Here is a 19,468-nt window from a genome sequence, read left to right on the forward strand (position 1 = left end):
CGCCAAGTCCAAGCGACCCTCCCAGCCCCCGATTCACATCCTGTGCTCCGAGGACTATCGGATTGCAGCGGATATCTCTGGTACTCCGAACCGATTCGGTCCGGCATAGTGCGCTATACACCTGGACGATCAAGGCGTTCACCCGCCTCGCCTCAGAAGCGAGGTGGAAATAAAGTTTTCCTGCACAAGAGGAGAAAGCCACGTTGCCACAACTGGAGCCCAGTCATGGTTCGCGCTCAGCTGCATCAAGTTCAGCGACCCGCTCATTCTGGAGAGCCATATGGCTATGATTAGGATAGACTGTCCGATAAGCGGTTTTCACCCGGGGGTCCGAGGAACCTTCGGTTCTGAGGGCCCAGTGGTTTTTGCTCCGCCACATCGCACAGAGTAGTAATCGATACGTAGTCGTTCTTGATCGTCTCGGCCGGCCAGTCGCGCTTTCACCTCTCGGACACAAGCGGCATTCCGACGACCAAGACACCAGCGCTGCGGCTCGACCAATCGCCCGCGCTTCGATTCGACACCCACCACACCACTCCCTAGGCTGCCTCATCTCGGCTCATTACATGACCCTCACCGAGGCTCGCCTCATTAATCAAGAACGACCACCTTTGCCCCAACGTGCTTTCGTATCGCAGGAAGGAAATGAGCCACTCCGTGAATTGGGGACGGTATAGCAGCCACCCCCCCGCCTTTTTCAGACGCATGCGTGCGAAAACTGTTTCCGCCGATTTCCCTTCGTCGAGCCACTTTTGAAGCTTGTCTGGGGTTACTTTCGAAGAGGTGAGTAAGGTTCCCCGCCCAGCCCTGCTCTATCCTCGCCGTCCGTGTCATCGTCCACAGCGCTAGCTCTTAAGTACCTCGTCGCAGAGGCATCACCGGTGTCTCTCACAGATACACTCCACGACAAAAATATATGGACACCTACGTTGTTGTCCATATCTCAGCAACTACTGGGAATTTGCAGACGCTATTTAGATATGTGCTACCAACCCGACTAACGAATCGATAGGACGTGGCGCGAAACCGCGAATCGCAGCGCATCTATAGGCTCACATAGAGATAAGTGAATTTGGCACCGCGACAAATGTTATGGACAGCAAATTGTATTGAATTTTGTATGGGGGGGGTGAGTGATGGTCAGGAAGAGCTCACTGGCTCTCATTAAGCAATTGTATGGGAAGGGGGGGCAAGCTTCACGGAGCAGGAGCGCGGGAGGATCAAGGGCCTCTCGGAGGCGGGCCTTGGGGTGCGCGATATTGCACGGCGGGTGCAACGCTCGCCCCAAGGGGTCTCAACGTGCTGAACGAGAAGAGCGACGCGAAGCCGAAGAAACAAGGGCGCCCGAAGGCGTTGACGAAGCGGCAAACGCGCCAGGTGGTCAGGGCGGCAGCTACAGGGGACTACACAGCGTCGGAGCTGAAGGCAACGTACAGCCTGTCGTGCAGTCTACGGACTGTGCAGCGTCTGCTGGCTCGTGTGGACTTCCTCACCTTTGCTAAAATGGACAGGACGTTGCGATTAACCCCTGAGCACATGGCAGCTCGCCTTGAGTTTGCCGAGCGCATGCTGCTGGCTGCTCAGAAGGAAAAAGTTTGGGAGCTAATTACTTTTTCTGATGAATTTTTTTTTAACCTAGACGGACCGGACGGGTACAAGCATTATTGGAGGGACCTGCGTCGACCTCCGCGCCGTTACCTGAGCCGTCAGGACGGCGGCGGCTCGCTCATGGTTTGGGGTGCAATCGGATACGAGGGCAAGTCGGAGCTTGTAGTGCTGGAAGGTCGCCAGGCGTCGCACCACTATATCTGGACGGTGTCGGAGCACATGTTGCCGCTCGCCCACCGGAACTACGGCACCGACTTCGTCTTCATGCAAGACAATGCCTCCATCCACGCTTCCTACGAGACTACGGACTTCTTCAAAGAGATTGGCGTCACGGTGCTGGCATGGCCCGCACGCTCTCCTGATTTGAACCCAATCGAGAACGTGTGGGCCTTGCTAGCGGACAAGGTGTACAGCCCCGGGAAGCAGTACCATTCGGTACCCGAGCTCACAGCCGCCGTCATGAAAGCTTGGGACTCCGTCACTATGCAGGAAATAACAACGCTTCTAGACTCGATGGATAAGCGGTGCTTCGAGGTAGCCAAGAAGCTTGGCGACAAAACGCATTACTAGGTCCACCCTGACCATCACTCACCCCCATACAAAATCCAATATAATTTGCTATCCATAACATTTGAAACAATTCGGGTACCCATCGGGACCCCGGTTCCCCCAAAACTACCGGTGCACATGTATGAGCAAATGCATTGAAGTGTTGGTCTATGACCTACATAGAACGCAGCTAAAGCTCAGTAGGGGAACGGAAGGTTAATTTACCTTCGTCCTCGTCCTGTGTCTCTCCACGAAAATCCAGTCACTTGCCTGGTGCAGCGGTACAGTGCTTCCCGGTCTCATCGCTATCCTCCTGCTCATGAAAGATAAACGTGGACATGGTAAGGTATGATATTTGGGTATATTCAGTACCGGTGGCATATTTCGAGAGTAGTTGTTCATCGACAGCACTTAGGTATGAGGGTTTAACTTGCCCCGAGGGAACCAATTTGGAGGCCAAAAATTAAATAAATAATTCGCGATTTGGTCGGTATCATTTGCGGGAACCCGGGTTCCCGCCAATTGTTTCATTTGTCGCGGTGCTAAATTCACTTATCTCTATATGAGCCTATAGATGCGCTGCGATTCGCGGTTTCGCGCCACGTCCTATCGATTCGTTAGTCTGATTGGTAGCACATATCTAAATAGCGTCTGCAGATTCCCAGTAGTTACTGAGATATGAACACCAACGTAGGTGTCCATATATTTTTGTCGTGGAGTGTAGATAGCGTCTCCCACGGGCACTGAGGGGCTTCCAGCCAACCCGTCTACTACGGTGGCAAAGAGAGACAAGACCATCAGCAAGTGGTGGCGCTTTGTTTGTCTTCGAGAGTTAGAGTGTCTGATTGTTCGTAGATAGCGAGACGAAGGGGAAATGCACCAGAATTCAGTATGGCCAGTATCTGCGTGTACCAGCGAGAAGCAGGTTGATCTCGTGCAAATTCACCTCGAATTACTTACTCGATGATGGGATGCGTCTCATGCTCATGTCGTCGTTACGTACGGCATGCGCATTAACCCTTACTAGAATTTATTTTAAATCAATTATGTACTTTCACCAAAACTTTCTTCTCAACGTTTAATTTGGTTGAAAATATCTGGCCGCGCAAATCGACAAGGTTGCTGTGCTTTGGCTGGGAGACCATTTTTCTCCTTAGTGTTGTGTATCATGGAAGTGCAATTTCTGCATCGGTTAATTTCAGACAGATAGTTTAGACCAAGGATGCTCGGAATCTGAACTTCAGATGCGGCCCTCTGTGATGCCGACGTAACACAACCTAATACTCGCTAAGTAAAGTGACGCGTCTACCTCTAATTTAGATAGAAGCCATTGCATATTCTTTAGTGACCGATACAGTAGTTGGCGAACTGCCTGTGGCACTGCGCATTGGGTGTTAAGTCACAACTGCAGCTTTTGAGATGCCTGTCATGGCCGACTGTAGCAGTCGGAGGCAGGCAGATGCTGCGGCTGCGAAGCAGGCGCAGGAGATGCCTGTGGATAACAGGTTTGTAGCACTGTAGTGTGGTGGCTCGTCCCTCCTCTGAGGAACACGAGCAGGATCTGCCGAACAGCGTCCAGGTCGTGATCGACTTGACGGAGTAGCTGGTGTGGCACACCGAGCAGCAGTTGGTGACGAAGAGTGTGGGGACGGCGGCTAGTGGTGACGGAAGCGAGCCAGTGGGCTACCGTTACGTGCGACAGGAGGTAGCAGTTGAAGTTGACGGCTGCAGAAGATCGCAAGGCGAGGTGACCTGCGAACAGGACAGAGAACGAGTATGCAGAGGGGAGAGGCGACGCTGGAGAGCGAGTGTGAGGCCAGGAGGCCACGAGGAAGGAGATGAGGGCCCGAGAGGGAGAGGTCCAAGCAGGCTAGAAGGCGCCGAGTGGATAGGATAGGGTAGATCGACGGGGGTTAGAAGTAAGTGGGGACAACGAGCTGCGGTGTGGCAGCTCGACCCTCAGTTGCGATTTGTTGCTGGATAGTAACGAGTCAAGACTTGTAATACACTCAGTTACCCCGAAATGCGGGTTCCTGTGACCTAGTACCAGGGAAGTGTCTTGCGACCAGGGAAGTGTCGGCTAGACACGGGAGTAAGTGGCATAAGGTAAGCGATAGTGGCGGGCAGTGCACAGATGAGGGCGATGTATTGAGTAGGGTGGCGGGACCACGGAGAGAAGCCGTGGAGGCGCGAGGTGCACTCCTGGCAGCACCTTGGCCGTGAAGGACAGCGCTTTCGAATGCTTGGGCGTGCCTGAGTGCCGTGACGGAGATGCTGTTCGACCTATTTGCATGTCCGGTGGGGGTCGCCTGTGGCTTGCCGGAGCCCAGGTCGATTGTGTTTCCCCTCCCAGCCGTCCCTATCCCCGACACGCCTGGTGAAGGGGCCAGTGCCTGTCTGGTTGATCATCGTACTGCCTCGTACCTGCTGGCAGTCGGCGCTATACTGGCCTACCTAGGCGTGGACGCGACAACAACAACGGTGTAAGTTCGTAAGGGTGGACGCGTGCAATACTATGGACGACCGGGCTAGACGGGACCTGGTTACCTGTGGTAGACGCGGAGCACTACGGGTGGTCGGGCTGGACGGGATCTATCTACCTGTTGTAAGGGGGGACCGGGATGGGGGCAGACCCGGGAACTTCCTACATGGTGGTCATAAACAGAGGCTCTCTGGGCTTGTCAAAAGGAGTTGGCATGGGAGCTGAGCTTTCCGTGGGCAAACCCCGCAGCGTGGAAGAGAATTGGAAGGGAATGAGGATTAGATGAGAAGAGCGTGAGGAATGGGGAACTGACTGAGATGATTGTGATTAATTGTGTTAGAGCTAAGAGAATGGCTACGAACGTGGTGGCACGTGACGAACGAGCGCAGCGACGCGCTGCATCTGCGGAGCGAGCGGCTGCGGAGGCAGCGAGAAGAGCGAAGGAGACGACGGAGGTGACTGTGGACACCGGCGACAGCAGCACGCTGACACTGGAATCCTCGGTGATCACCAGCACGTCGGGCGACACGCCGCTGGGATCGGCGAGTGACGGACGCGGTGGTGCTGGAAGTGGACACCCGGGTGGAGACGGACAAGCTGGAGGTGGCCGTGGTCGGACCGGACGAGACGAAGGAGCTGGCAGTGGTCGTGAGCCGGCCGGTGGCAATGACGGCGAACGGTCCACCAGCGGCAGCAGTGGCGACGTGGCTAGAAGCAACTTGACTGGAGGCGACACGACGCCGACAGCGGGAGACGGAGGTCGATGTGGCGGCGGACACGGCGATGACGGACACGGGGGTGACGGTGGTCACGGTGAGCGGGTTGGTCAACGTGAGGCGGCCACCAGCTTCTCCGGCGACTATGTCGACTTGACAGGAACAGGAGGTGGCGGCGGACACGGTGGCGCTGGTCCTGGACGCGCATCGACCCCACCACCGACACTTGGAGCAGCGAGAATGAGAGCGGTGGCGGCACCCATCGTCGTCCGTGAGAAGGCGAAAGCACTGAAGCTGACGAAATTCAAGGGGGTTGACGACACGATGCCCGTGAGCATGTGGCTCAAGACGGTGCGTCAGGAGGTGCGTCGGCAGGCGGTCACCATGGGCGTCGAGTGGAACGAGAATCAGCTGTACCAAGAAGTCGCGTCGCACTTGGAGGGCGAGGCGAAGCGCTGGTTCGCGACCGTGATGGAGTCGGTGCAGCCGGACAGCAGCCGGGCACCTTACCAACTTGGACAAGTGAGGTCGTGGGACGAGATCGATGGTCGATATGTTTGGTCCGTCCACATCTCAAATGGGGATTCCGTCAGCATGGGTCTCCAGGAGCTAGCGGAGTGCGTAGCTGAAAACTTTCAGCTCGGTGTTGATATCATGGGCGACGTGCAAATTGCGTAGTCGGCGCATGCATAGGAATGGCGGGGCTTCCTTTCGGCTTTAGTGTTGCACTTGCCCGGTAGTTGAGCTCCCCCCCCCCCCCCCCGATTTTTCCTTAACTAACGAAGCCTTCATTTTTCACTCTGGTCTCCAGCTGGAAGAGGGGGGGGGGGTCGTCACTAATCGGAGCAACCTTCGGTTAGGATCACCGTGTCCATGGTAAAGGTGATGCTGTCGGGCCGGGGGGGCAACAAAAGCGACCGTCATGTACGTGGCGAGCGCGCTGATGCGTGAAGAGCTCGGAGCCGTTGATATTGTTCTTCAGCAGCCTGACCGTGGTTAGCATACCGATTACCGAAATTGATACGATCGCGAGTGTAGTGCTTAGCTGCCAGTGGTGAGACAGGTTCATGATCATGACTCCACAATCAGCATGGAGAGCTTAGTGCCCAGGCTGCAGACCAACATATACGCAGTAAGCACACACACACACAGAACATAGTAAGCACCAGGCATCACCAACACACGCACACCCCATACAGGCTGCGAACCTGTGTTGGCGCTCGCCTCCACCCGTTGGTAGCGCTGCTCAATTACCGGAAAGCTGTTTGTACACACATAAAACCAGTGCCAGCACGATCAATACTTCACCACCCCATGCTGCGCAGTGTGCAGTGCGCAGCCACGAACCAACGTTCAGACGCTCAGCGAGTTCTCTGCTTGGCTATCGACCATGCACGCTGACAGTCCACAAATAAGTAAGCACCCGTTGCACCACCGGATGCACCGTGCATGCCACGAACCTGTGCCACCGCTCGTCGCCTCCATCGGTGCTAACCATGCACCAGACCAGGTATCCGCAAATAATTACAACTACGATTAGAACTATTGTCGTCTTCACGTATTTTGCGCCCTCTATTCGTCCCATAAATCGTCTTGACTAAACAAAGAAGTCGTTGTGCAAAACCTATGCATTTCGCCTTGCCGTCCACTGGTCAGCACCACAGACACCTACCTGCCCACGGACGACAATGATGGCCGAACTACCCACGCTACCCGCGCTCTGAGACGCTGTCGTGACGATCAAGGTCGGCGTGCCACTGACAGACTGCAGGATTGTACATAAAGCTTCTATCGGTGCGTGAGGGCTACACTGTCCTGAAGGAGAGGCTGAAGCGTTTGACACCGCTGTGATATCGCCTGCCGACGACGCTATCTACGTCAAATCGACGGTAAATGCGCGCCAACACGAGTACAAGCACTTATCGGAGGACGAACCTGGCGTCTATGCCCCCGGCGTCTACGGTCCTGGTGTCTACGGTCCCGGTGTGGGCGTGGGCGGCTATGGCGCTTGGCTTAGGCGCCAAAGCAAACGGACTCCAATATTCAAGCATGTCAATAGGGTAAAAACGCCTAATCCGATCCACTGCTACTGCAAGTCATGTTAGGGCCACAATAAAAAGGTAGCACTTATTGTAATAGACCGCAATCTCGGCAGGAGCAGCCTCCCTTGCATGCTTACTAGAATTTTCCGAGTAAGCAGAGGTCAAAGCCACGGAAGCGTTTCGTAGTGTAGGAAGTCGACCTTTAAGCGCACTGCACAGATCGTAGATGTACAAACACGGGTGGGACTCAGCATATTGCCCAACAAAATTGACACACGGCCATCTAGCTGTTCGCTTCTTTCTCCAACTCCTTCAGCGCTTTCTTTACTTTGAAACCAACCATGCCATCTCTGCACCGAGCACGCCGACACGCCTAGAACACTGTCTGCGTTGACAGTTTCTACGTCATAGGCATGAACAAGGGTAACAGGCCAACGAAGGTCGCTCGATTTTGTGATTGCACGCCAGCACAGAGATGATTTAGTAGCTTGAAATACTGTAACGAATGGCGGGAGCTGCAGCCGCCATTCGTTAAAAGAGCTCGACAAATCGCTTGCTATATCTCTACTCGTCTTTCAACTCGCGAAACCTGCTCAAACTGTTTTTCGCTCCCTGATTATTCGTGCAATTGAGAGTGGCGAATGAGGCTTGTAGTCGATGTGAGCAGAAGGAAGGAAATCCGAAAGTGAGTTTATTTGAGTTAGTTGTCTTTGTCCTGCTTGTTTCTTCCTACCCCTGTAGCTCTCCTAGCGCCTCCCTCGTTTGACTTCATTTAACTATATGCATGTGCAGCGGTCACACTTGAGTGGGACGGGCACGGGCCGTCGGCCAATCACAGTGGGCACACTCGATTGGAAGGGACACGGTCCATACTCAAACACAGTTGGGACGGTCACACCTGATTGGGACGGGCACGGTCTGTCTCGTCAATGCATGTGAATATCCATGCCAATCACAGCTGTTGATCCGACTTCAATTGTCTCGCCCAATCATATCCACGCGACCCCAGATGATCCATCAATCAGGTCGCAGCATTCGCTCCACTTCAACTGCAGCCCCCTAGAGGCACGCGCCACGCACGCAAAGGTCATGAGGCTCGTAGCAGGGACCCAGTCGAGTAGACAGCGAAGTGCAACCACAACACGTGCTGGGCTCTGGTATAAACCGTCACGAAATGGCTAGTCCACACCAAAATGCGTGAAATCCACAATAACCAAAAGAGCAGATAGTCCGCATTCTCTATATAGCCCAATCGACGCGAAGTTTATCGCCGTCCCCATGCGGTGCACCCCAGCTGCCTGCACACGAATGAACGCCACGATTAGTACCTGAAACACGGATGAGCATGCGACGCAGCCACGAACCTGTGACGAAGCTCCACCGCTCGCCGCCGCCACTGCTTGGCCCCACGCCACCATGCGAGCTGCACACACGTAAAATAGTACCCATAGTTAGCAGCCAAAAGAGCAGATAGCAAGCTTGAAGGCCGATCCCATGCACGTCACTACAACCTGCCAGCTCTGCTCCGCATTCGAGCCCCGGCGCGGCAAATTCGCGAATGGCGAGTAGTGGGTTGAAGTCGCGGCTAGCGCTGTCCTGTTTAATGCGAAACACGACAGCTAATCCTTCTTTACGACCTTTCGGTACACTAGCATTGCTACATGGCTTGGTAGATAGACTGACATTCACTATGCTAGTGCTGACATCCCTACAGACTGATACATAGGCTAATAAATAGATTTGGCTTCAATATACTGTAACTTCGAGGACGGTGTCTTGTTTGGGCCAAACCAAGACAGCTCACCCATTCACTTCTTCGCTACTGACTGAGTGATTAACTGTTTGTATTGTATACTTCAGTTCACTATTGCTATGCTTCTCCTAGTACTGCAGCCAACAGGGCAGTGGCAGCGAGCCCAAGCCAGGAAAGTCTAGCCAGCGCGGCCCAGCCAACGGCGCTCCCCAACAGCGTTATGGCTCAGCCCTCGAGACAGCTTGTGGGCGTGTAGCTAGCTACTGTAGCATCAAACACGATACGCATATACTACAACATCAGTAGATAAAATGTGTCTGCATTCCTCTCTATCCATAACTACTGCCCATCTTTTCAATGCAGCCGCTACTACCTAGCCGTGTGTTGCTGATGGTAGCGCGTCCCAGCCTGTCATATATTTCCCTATATTATTCGGCCGGTATTCGGCGGTATCGGCCAGCGCTGGTAGTAAGTAGTTGCGAAGTAACACTAAAATGAAATAATAAATGGACTCGGGGGTACAATTTTTTAGCGTGTATAATACAGGGTTTAGTATGGGGGAAGAAATAAAATAAAGACTGGGGGGGCAATTGTACCCCTGGGGTACAATTCCAAAGCACGTGTACTAGTCAGTCCTAACGAACTGTTAATTGTGCTTTGCAAACGTTCTGTCGTTTTGACTTGGAGCTCTCCTCGATTTATCATTATAATAAGTCGAGGTCGATGTAATAAAACGAGGTCAAAGAAAGGGACAGGTCATTTAGGCCGGCTAATAACTCGAGCTACGACAATCCAAATTAGGGCTTGAGGTCGATCTCCGGTGGATCTGGACAGAACGAGGTCGATCTGCCAAATCGATTCCTTTTGCGTTTCAAAGGCGCAAATCGAGGTCGATCTACGTAAATCGAGGTCATCCATGCTACCGTCTCTGTTTTGTGCCCTGATTTGTGGGTCAGCCCTCCTCGATCTAGGCCATTAAACAGGGCGACATTTTATCTGCAAAGCCACAATAAAACGAGTAATACAATCCTATATTACTTAACTGACGGCAGAGTATTATTAGAAGTATGAGTGATCGACAAGAGTAATAACTAGAATTATAGTAGTACTTTGGATGAAGCTAGTAAAATGGAGACCACAGTGTCCTCGCCGTAGATCCGATGGTGTTCTTCGATACAATAGATGCCATTACTTCTCGGAAACGATACATTGTGTTTGTACGAAATAATTCCCCGTGAAGATTAGACCCTTGTCTCGTGTACGAATCGTCGGCTGCAAATATGCCATATGCCGATGAGTCTCGTACTGAAGTGGTTTTCAACTATTTTGCCGCCCGATTTGACGTGTTATCTCGGAGTCCGATTTATATAAAATGGAGCTCCCACATGATCGGTTAGTCCAATTTAGCTATATCTGACCTGAGTTAGTAGCATAAGGCTCAAAGGGGAGGCATTCCAAGTTGGACATACCTCCCCACTTCTCATGACGCATTAGAACTGCAAGACATTGGGGACAATAGTACACTGTATATAGCCACTTCATAGCACTATGGCCAGCTAAATCACCTGTGTGAACATCTACGGCCGCTACAACTTCGTGCCACGCCGATCTGAGAGGGCCCCAGACATGTTTTCGCGGCGGTCCCTTTTGCCGGCAAAAAGCGGCATTTCTGGTCCCTGCTTCGCAACTCGCAGCCCCCAGACGCAAATCGGGCCAGATATAGTTTGCTTCCCTCAGTCCTTCCTGCTAAATCGGAGCCCTCCAGCAAATCGGGCCCGATATATCGGATCTTGGACCACCCGATTTGCCAAAACGGATGAAAGCCACGATACATATGCATAAATCCATGTTATAATGAAGAAGAAGAAGAAAAAAAAAGAATCGAGATTGCAAGTTACCTCAAGATGTGTTATAATAGTTGTCTAGCTGCTAATGAATGCCTTGGGTTATCTTGTGCGGTCAGCAAACACAGTCGGCTGGTTGGAGTGTCCTCGCTATAGATAATCACGTGTTCAATGCGTATCGGATAACCAGGGAATGGTATAATCTGCGACGCTTCATCGCCGTACAGTACATGTATAACGCACTATCACAATGCTGGTGAACTAGCACAGAGACCAGTCAGCTTCCCGTGATGCTGGCTTGCTCCATCGGTGTGTACCCACCACAAGCTCCAACCAAGCCCCTCTCATTTCCCAGCTTGCTCTTAAGCACCCAAGTCGAACGATGCGCCTCCTCCGTCTGGCAGGGCTGGCAGGGCTGACATGCGTCGCAGTTGCCACGCGAGTTGACCGAATGCGTCGGTTGCAGGTTCCTCTGTACTTGTATCCCATGCTACAAGCTGGTCTACTGTTCAAACTACAAGCCAAGATGATAGCCCCGCGACGAGATTTTTACGAGCTGCACGAGCCAACCACGACGATGACGACGCGGAGAGAGCAGGATTCTCCCTGCCAGGTTTCGAAATGCTGACAACGCTCTTGAAGCCAACCCAAGCACAACTTCAGAAACTATTGATCAATGGAGAGTCCGCAGACGATGTTTTCACTCGCATGAAGCCGAATAAGGCTGGTAACTTGTTGTTGCACGACGAAGAGTTCGCTCGGTGGCTCACATACGCTGACGATCTGAAGATCAAGCACCCCGCGATCAAGACGTCAGCGATCTTGACGTTGACTGCTCACTATGGTGACGATGGTTTGTACAAACTGATCGAAGCTGGCCTAAAGAACGAAGGAACGGAAACAGTTGCAACGAAATTGAAAACCGAGCTAATGAAGCACTGGGTAGCCACTGCCAAAGTCCCGGACAAGGTCTTTCACATTATGAAGCTTGACAAGGTAGAGACAGACATTCTCAGCAACCCCGAATTCATCAACTGGGCGCGGTACGTGGACGATTTCAATGCGAAGTACCACAAGCAGTCAACGTCGATGGTGCCGACAGTCCTGAACTACTACAGTGACGACGTTATCTTCAAAATGACCGAGGCGGCGAAGAGTGTGGAAGAAACCAAAGCCATCGCCACCAAGCTGCAGGAAGAACTGGTCCAAGCCTGGTTGAAAAGCAAGAAAACACCAGACGAGGCTCTGGTAGATTTCGGACTCGGAAAGAAAACCCGCTACTCCAAAAATCCGGTCGAACCGCTGTTGGAGAGGGCGCTGTTCAACAGTTGGGTCAAGTACTTGGACGATTACAACGTGCTGTATCCCGAGAAGAAAACGACTGTAATCGAGGCACTGACGAGGAGATTTGGTGATGCAAATGTGGCCAAGATGATTACGAAGGCAAAGAAGGAGGTTGTTACGCGCAGCCTTGCCACAAAACTGGAGGCTGCACAGCTTGAAATATGGTTGAGCAGCGGAAAATCCGTCGAAGACGTGTTCAACTTACTGAAGCTCGACTATGCTGGTGTATTCTTCTCAGAGCATCATCTCATCAACACGTTGGTCTCGTACATGAATGTCTTCATCAAGGAGAACCCTAGCAAGGCCGCTACGGTATTCTCGACAGTAGAGACGCTCCTTGAGGGCAGACCCCTAGGTCAAATCCTCATGTTAGCCGCGTAGTACCCCAGTATGGAAGGCGCTGCAACTCAAGTCCAGATGAAGCTGATCCTGAGCTACACGGCAAACAACGAATCTCCCAGGGAAATATTCAACATACTCGCCCTGGATGAGGTCGGAGATTCCATTCTGGCCAACCCGCTTTTCTCTCAATGGATGACGTATGTCGAGGCCTACAACAAGAAGAATCCACAGCATCAAGAGTCATGGTTCCTACCGCTTCAAATTAAGTATGAATGGCATGGCGTCGAACGGATGATCGATGCGGCGATGAAGAACCCAAGCACCGTGAAAATCGCCAAGCTGGTGGAGAGGGAGTGGATAAAGACATGGTTAGACGAGAAGAAGCTTCCCGAGCAAGCGTTTAAGTTCCTTCGGCTCAACGACGCTGGTGAGAATGCGCTTTCCGATCCCAAGTTCAGAGTATGGGCCAAGTACCTGAGAGACTTTAACCATCGCTATCCCGAGGATAAAACGACGATGCTCGACGGAATCCGGGCGATCTACAAGGATATCGCTGTTGTGCCGATGCTTAATGCGGCGAAGGAGCAATCCGCCACGAAGAAACTGGCGACGAACTTGGAGAATGCACTAATCAGCAAATGGGTCGCTGAAGAGCAGAAGCCAGCGCACCTTAAGTACATATTCTCTGCTGATCCAAACGCCGATGACATGATCGCACGGAGTCGCTGGGGATTTTCTTGCAGCAGTTAATATAGCTACGCATGATGTATCTGATTGGTAGAAAGGTAAGCCAATAGGAGGTCAGTGTAGGTACGACTCACCGTAGGTATAGTGAAACCAAGTTAAAATAGATATGCAGATGTAAGGCGGCTGTGGAGGCTTCGCGAAGCTTCCATCCGCCTGAACTGCGGGGGCGGCACTCTTAGTTCCGCACGCCCTCCCCCAAGACAGCACTTCTTCTTGTTAAACTGGTAGCACTTGTTGGTCCCAGCAACCTGACTACAAGAAGCCCATGCCGACGAACGCCCAGCTACGAGCCGAGATCGACCGGCTGAATCAAGCGATGGTAGAGCGCACGCGAGTGCCCACCAATCTGCCCAAGTTCACCGGCAAGCGGGGGGAAGACGTTCGCGAATGGCTGTTCCAGATCGAGAACGCCTGTCGCATCAACGGAATCCGAATCGAAGACGCGAGCGCGCGTCTGCCGGGTATCGCCGGGTCGGCGATGGAAAAGCCTGCCTCAGGATGGTTCTTGCACTGGTCATCGACGACGAGAAGTGAGGAGCACACGTGGGGGATTCTCCGTGAGCATGTGCTCCAAGACTTCGAAGCTTCGAACTACCAGGCCGTCTTGCGAGAAAAGCTGCAGCGACTCAAGCAAACGGCGGCCATCGAGACCTACAACGGCGAGTACTCTGCTCTTATCTTCCGAGTTGAGGGCATGAGTGTACTTGACCAGGTGCTAAGCTACGCAAACGGTCTCAAGCCTCGTACCCGTAGCTACGTCAAGCTCGAGAACCCAGAGACGCTGAGCGCGGCTATGGACCTGGCGATCAAGTACGAAGTTACGCACTTTGTGGACGACGTGCGCGACCGCCAGTCCCGCCAAGACAAGAGGAAGATCTTCGCTGATCAAGCTCCCAAGCAAGACAAGCCATTCAAAGGGAAACCTTTCCGCGGCAAGGGACGGTTCAAGCCGAGGTCTGACTCCAAGCGTACTGAAGGCCGCACCTGCTATCACTGCAAGAAGCCTGGCCACATCAAGGCCAACTGTTTCCTCTGGAAGAAGGAGCAAGAGAAGCAGGGAAACGAGCAACCACGTCAGTGAATGAGGGTCCTGGCGTGGACGAGAGCGTAACCGGGACACCAAAGATTGAGAATATCAGCTTGAACGTTCTGTGCGAAAACCCTCTGGTCTACAAGTCACGTCCACTGTTCTCCGTAACAGGTGAAATCAGTGTTGGTGACAAGTGTCTGGCGACACGAAGCAAGTTGTTGGACTGTGGAGCCACCACGATCTACGTATCCAAGCGTTGGGTCGAGGAGCACCAGCTTCAGACAACCAAGTTCAGCGACAAGAACATTCGTGTCAAGCTGGGAGACAACCAAATTGTCGAGGCGGAGCTTGAAATTCTGCTGATAGAGATTCTGGCCTCGAGGCTGGACGACGCCTACAAGTGTGTGGCAGTCGTCTACCCGATTCCAGACGAATTCGATTGCATTCTTGGAATACCATTCTTCGAAGACATGCAACCACATATTGACTGGAGAGGTCGACGAATCGAAGGAACGAGAACGAGGACTCTGCACTGGAAGCGAACAGGGAAGACCTGTGAGCCGATCGAGGAAGGCGGACCGGTGATTACCTCCGGGCTTCGGAGATCTGTCGAGGCGAAAGGCCTATCGGCGAAAAGACCCGCTGGAAACGGATGTGAAGCTCACGGTTGAAGCTGTTGGTGACGCAGTGCAGAAGAAATCCCCAAGTGTTGTCCGCGGACGACATGATGACGCGCAAGCTGGCAAGAGTTCAGCTGGAGACGACGACGTTGCGACGTCTGAGCGCGAGAGTACTGTAGTCGAGGCTGATGGAAGCAGCAGTACCAGGGGTGGAGACAACGCCGTGGAGAAGATGTTCACGATGGGAGTTGTCGACGAGAGTGGTATACAGACCAAATACATCACGCGCAAGAAGTTGCGGAAGTTCTTGAGAATCAAGACCAAGACGAGCGACGAGCCTGACTTCATGTTGGTGCTGTCGAACGAGACGATCAAGCAAGTTGCACGTTCACTGCAACGCCGAGATCAGCCCGACAACGTTGGGAGTGCGAAAGCACAACGCTATCTGGAGACAGACTGGGACACCTTCCGAGAGAATCCAGCTTTCAATCTTCTCATGGAGTATAAGGACAACGTGTTTCGTCCAGAACTACCCGAAGGTTTACCAGAGAAGCGTGACATCGAACACCGGATCGGTGTGAAGGATCCAAATATGGCGATGTACCGGCAGCAGTGGCGACAGTCGCCGGAGCAGCTGCGTGAAATCGTGCGCTGGGTCGAAGACATGGTGAAGAAGAAGCTCATTCGACCAAGCATCAGCCCCACGCAGCCCCAACATTCTGTGTCCGGAAACCAGTTGGCTGGAGAATTGTTCACGACTACCGGTACTTGAATTCGAACACCGTGCGTCAAAGGATCCCGATGACGAGGAAGGAAGACATCCTTGATGCCATGTCCGGTGCGTACTGGTTCTCCACGATGGACCTGATGTCCGCGTACTACCAAGTGCGCATGCGGGAAGAAGACATCAAGTTTACCGCATTCCAAGCGCCGGACGGTCTCTGGGAGTATCTCGTTCTTCCAATGGGAGTTTGCAACGCACCAGCAACGATGCACAGATTGACATCGAAGCTCTTTCGAGACTTGAAGAACACGAAGTCGTTCTACGATGACATCTATGTTTTCACCAAGTCACCGAAGATCGAGGACCATCTGGACGCACTGCGGAAAACACTTGACATCTTGTGTGATAACAAGTTGTACGTCAAGCTCTCCAAGTGTGTCTTCTGCTCCGACGAGATCCCGTGTCTCGGAGATTTCGTAGGGCGAAATGGAGTTCGGATGGATCCAGACAAGGTGCAGACCATCAAGGACTGGCCTGTACCACGGACGCAAGAAGAGCTTCACAGCTTCCTTGGCTTGACAGGTTACGTCCAGCGATTCTGTCCAGAGTACGCATCTCTGACAGCCTCCATGTTTGCGCTCTTGAAGAAGAAGAACAAGCGGAACGCCAAGATTCATCTCAGCGACGAGCAGCGGAAGAACTTCAAGGAGTTGAAGCGGCGACTGTGCAACCCGCCAGTATTGCACTTGCCGGATTTCAGCAGCCCCATGCATCTGCGTACCGACGCCAGCAAGTTTGCTGTCGGTGGAGTCCTTTTTCAAGTGGTGGACGGAGTTGAGCGCCCGATAGCGTACACAAGCCGGAATATGAAGTCGGCGGAGCTCAACTATCCGACTCAGCAGCAGGAGCTACTGGCGGTCGTTCATGCGCTGGCAGCGTTTCGGATCTACTGCCTGGACAAACCACCCATCGTCGAGACAGATCACAAAAATCTCGAAGGACTGTTCACCCAGAAGATGGCCAACCGTCGACTCGCTCGTTGGTACGACATCCTTGCGGAATACCAGCCGACGTTCTCGTACCTTCCCGGTGCGAAGAATGGCATCGCAGACGCGTTAAGTCGAAGGTCAGACTTACAACCGGAGACGAAGTTCTTCCACGACTTACGGGTGACCAGCTTCGACGACACATCCTCCAGCCTCGCGATCAGCGAAGTAACGGGTGACTCGGAGCTGATTACGCGCATCAAGAAAGCGTACAAGAAAGATCGTGATGTCCAAGCAATCTTGACAGCAATCAAGCGACGCAAATCCGACTCAAAACCAAAGCGCGAACACCAGCAGCACAAGAAATACCGCTGCTACTCCGAAGCGAACGGGTTACTGTGGTATCAAACGCCTGCAGATGACGCTCCACGGATTGTCGTGCCCAACGATGTGAAGTTGTGACAGACAATTATCAGCGAGTGTCACGACACCAACTACGGAGGCCATCCCGGTGCGGAACGTACGTACTTGACACTGGCGCGCCATTGGTACTGCTCAAAGATGTTGAGGTCCATCCAGAAGTTTGTCGCTGTCGGCCCAGACGAGCGTTGGAGATCCATCTCCATGGACTTCATCACTGATCTGCCGCGAACGGAGCGGGGCGTCGACTCTATCTGGGTCGTCGTCGATCGGTTGACCAAGCGGTGTCATTTCGTGCCAACCACCAAGAAGGTGAACGCCGAAGGTGTTGCTCGACTCTTTATCGACAACATCTGGAAGTTACACGGCATGCCGACGAATATCGTCTCCGACCGCGACAGGAAGTTCGTGTCCGCCTTCTGGCAGCATGTCTTCAAGTCCATCGGGACGAAGCTAAGCATGACCGTTGCACATCGCGCTCAAGGTGACGGACAAACGGAGCACATGAACCGAACCTTGGAAGAGTATCTTCGGTGCTTCGTCGGTCCACTTCAAGATGATTAGGACGTCCATCTCGCCAACGCTGAGTTCGCTGTCAACTCGACTGTCAACTCCAGCACGAAGCTTGCGCCGTTTGAAGCCGATCTGGGCTACATTCCGCTGAATCCACTTCAACTTGCATCCGAGCAACTTGAGAGTGTTCCCAAGAGTCGACGCGGAGCAGAGTTTCACGAGCGACAGGCCGCGATTCTCTTACGCTGTCGCGAAGCGTTAGCTCAGGCCCAAGAACGGATGCGCGACGTCTACGACCGAAACCGTGTTGAGCAGATCTTCGAAGTTGGTGACAGGGTCTACTTGAGCACGAAGAATCTGGACCCGAAGCACTCCGGCTTGCCCAACTCCACCAAGTTCGGACCCAAGTGGATTGGACCGTACACCGTGGTGCGGAAGATTCATAACCACGCGTACGAGCTCAACATCCAGGCTGGCAACAAGCTGCATCCCGTCTTCAACACTGCGTCATTGAAGCCGTACAAGGAGCCAACTCGCTTGTCGAGGCCAAGCGACGTAATCTTAGCGAACGGCTTCATTGGCCAGATCGTCAAGGCATTACGTGGAAAGCGAACGCGAAAACGGCGGATCCAATATCTTGTGGAGTGGGTGGGCGAGGAGAAACAAACCTGGGAACCAGTGGAGAACTTGTCGCAAGTCCCAGATCTCATCGCGGAATTTGAATCTGCAAGGCGAAAGAAGCGTCGAAAACGGTGAAGCAGGATCAGCTGAAGGGGGACTCAAAGGCCTACATGTATTCCCGTATTACATCCCCTCTTGTTGCAGAACCTGCTGCTTCATGCGCTTCTCCCGCTTTTTCTGCGTCTTCGACTTGCGCTTGCCGTGGCGACACTTGTATCCTGGTTGCAGCTCCACTTGCGCCATCCATTTCACGTGCTGAATCCACTGCTGGTAACGCAGAGGAAGAATGTCCACCGGCGGGTTCTTGCGGGCATTGAAATTGTCAAGAGCCAGAAGTTGCTTCTCCGGACCACGGTTAACCACGACAAAGCAGTGCCCGACATCATTGTGGCCAGCGCTGACGACGTAAACACCGGGTGCTTGTTTGCGGCAAACACCTTGGAGCGTCGTGATGTTGGCACTTGACTCTGGAAGAACGTTTCGGAGAAGGACGTCGTAGTTCAGTGGCACACTCTTGCGCTGCAGAACTTTGAAGAACTCCGTCACGTCATCGCGAGACACACCGTACTGGATGGCTTCAGGTCGCGTGTCTTCATACGCATCCCACATCTCCATTGTGACTAGATCCGGCTGTCCGAGATAGTACAAGGCCGAGCGGAAAGCATCCATGAAACAAGTACCAGCCTCCGACGCGGAATCACGCTCCGAGTACCAATAACAGAAGGTGCGCTTGTCTCCCGATTCCTTCCAAGCGTCCACCATCCTCATCATGTAGCGCGTCGACGGTTTGTCGAGCTGCTCCATCCAGACCCAGCTTAGCTGTAGCGGATTGCCTTCCCATTCCATAAAGTAGCAACGGTGCGGAGCCTTGCCCCTGACATCCAAGGCACGGACGATGTCAACCTCAGTGTTGTAATCCCAAGGCTTCTTCGGGTCGTAGTGGTTCTTGCGGTTGTTCGACGGGTGCTTTTTGGGCGCCGGAGGAAGCGGCATCGGATGACACGTCGAAGTCTCGTCATCGTGACGCAAGCGCGAGCGGTCAACCTGAGGCAGGCCTTCATTGTCGT

The 19,468-nt window shown here is 53.2% G+C and overlaps 6 protein-coding genes across 6 annotated transcripts; 4 read left to right on the forward strand and 2 right to left on the reverse strand.

Moving 5' to 3' along the window:
• Positions 1–539: 539 nt before the first annotated feature.
• On the reverse strand, positions 540–794 carry PHYSODRAFT_510865 (hypothetical protein; the record flags this gene model as incomplete). The annotated part of the gene is made up of 1 exon (XM_009532807.1): positions 540–794. A coding segment is annotated over one exon (255 nt), but the record flags the coding sequence as incomplete, so codon positions are not given.
• A 4,195-nt stretch (positions 795–4,989) lies between these two features.
• PHYSODRAFT_335423 (hypothetical protein) lies at positions 4,990–6,033 on the forward strand (the record flags this gene model as incomplete). Its single annotated transcript, XM_009532808.1, has 1 exon — positions 4,990–6,033. The coding sequence occupies one exon, from the start codon at positions 4,990–4,992 to the stop codon at positions 6,031–6,033; it is 1,044 nt and encodes a 347-aa protein (XP_009531103.1).
• A 5,582-nt stretch (positions 6,034–11,615) lies between these two features.
• On the forward strand, positions 11,616–12,719 carry PHYSODRAFT_265395 (hypothetical protein; the record flags this gene model as incomplete). The annotated part of the gene is made up of 1 exon (XM_009532809.1): positions 11,616–12,719. The coding sequence occupies one exon, from the start codon at positions 11,616–11,618 to the stop codon at positions 12,717–12,719; it is 1,104 nt and encodes a 367-aa protein (XP_009531104.1).
• A 973-nt stretch (positions 12,720–13,692) lies between these two features.
• Positions 13,693–14,508, forward strand: PHYSODRAFT_510827 (hypothetical protein; the record flags this gene model as incomplete). The annotated part of the gene is made up of 1 exon (XM_009532810.1): positions 13,693–14,508. One exon carries the CDS (start codon positions 13,693–13,695, stop codon positions 14,506–14,508), a length of 816 nt encoding a protein of 271 aa, XP_009531105.1.
• Positions 14,509–14,672: 164 nt separating this feature from the next.
• Positions 14,673–15,128, forward strand: PHYSODRAFT_513131 (hypothetical protein; the record flags this gene model as incomplete). Its single annotated transcript, XM_009532811.1, has 1 exon — positions 14,673–15,128. A coding segment is annotated over one exon (456 nt), but the record flags the coding sequence as incomplete, so codon positions are not given.
• Positions 15,129–17,281: 2,153 nt separating this feature from the next.
• Positions 17,282–17,668, reverse strand: PHYSODRAFT_512626 (hypothetical protein; the record flags this gene model as incomplete). Its single annotated transcript, XM_009532812.1, has 2 exons — positions 17,282–17,461; positions 17,513–17,668. The coding sequence occupies 2 exons, from the start codon at positions 17,666–17,668 to the stop codon at positions 17,282–17,284; spliced, it is 336 nt and encodes a 111-aa protein (XP_009531107.1).
• Between the last annotated feature and the right edge of the window lie 1,800 nt (positions 17,669–19,468).

The sequence above is a fragment of the Phytophthora sojae genome (assembly GCF_000149755.1).
Source record: "Phytophthora sojae unplaced genomic scaffold PHYSOscaffold_6, whole genome shotgun sequence".
NCBI classification, from domain to species: domain Eukaryota; phylum Oomycota; class Peronosporomycetes; order Peronosporales; family Peronosporaceae; genus Phytophthora; species Phytophthora sojae.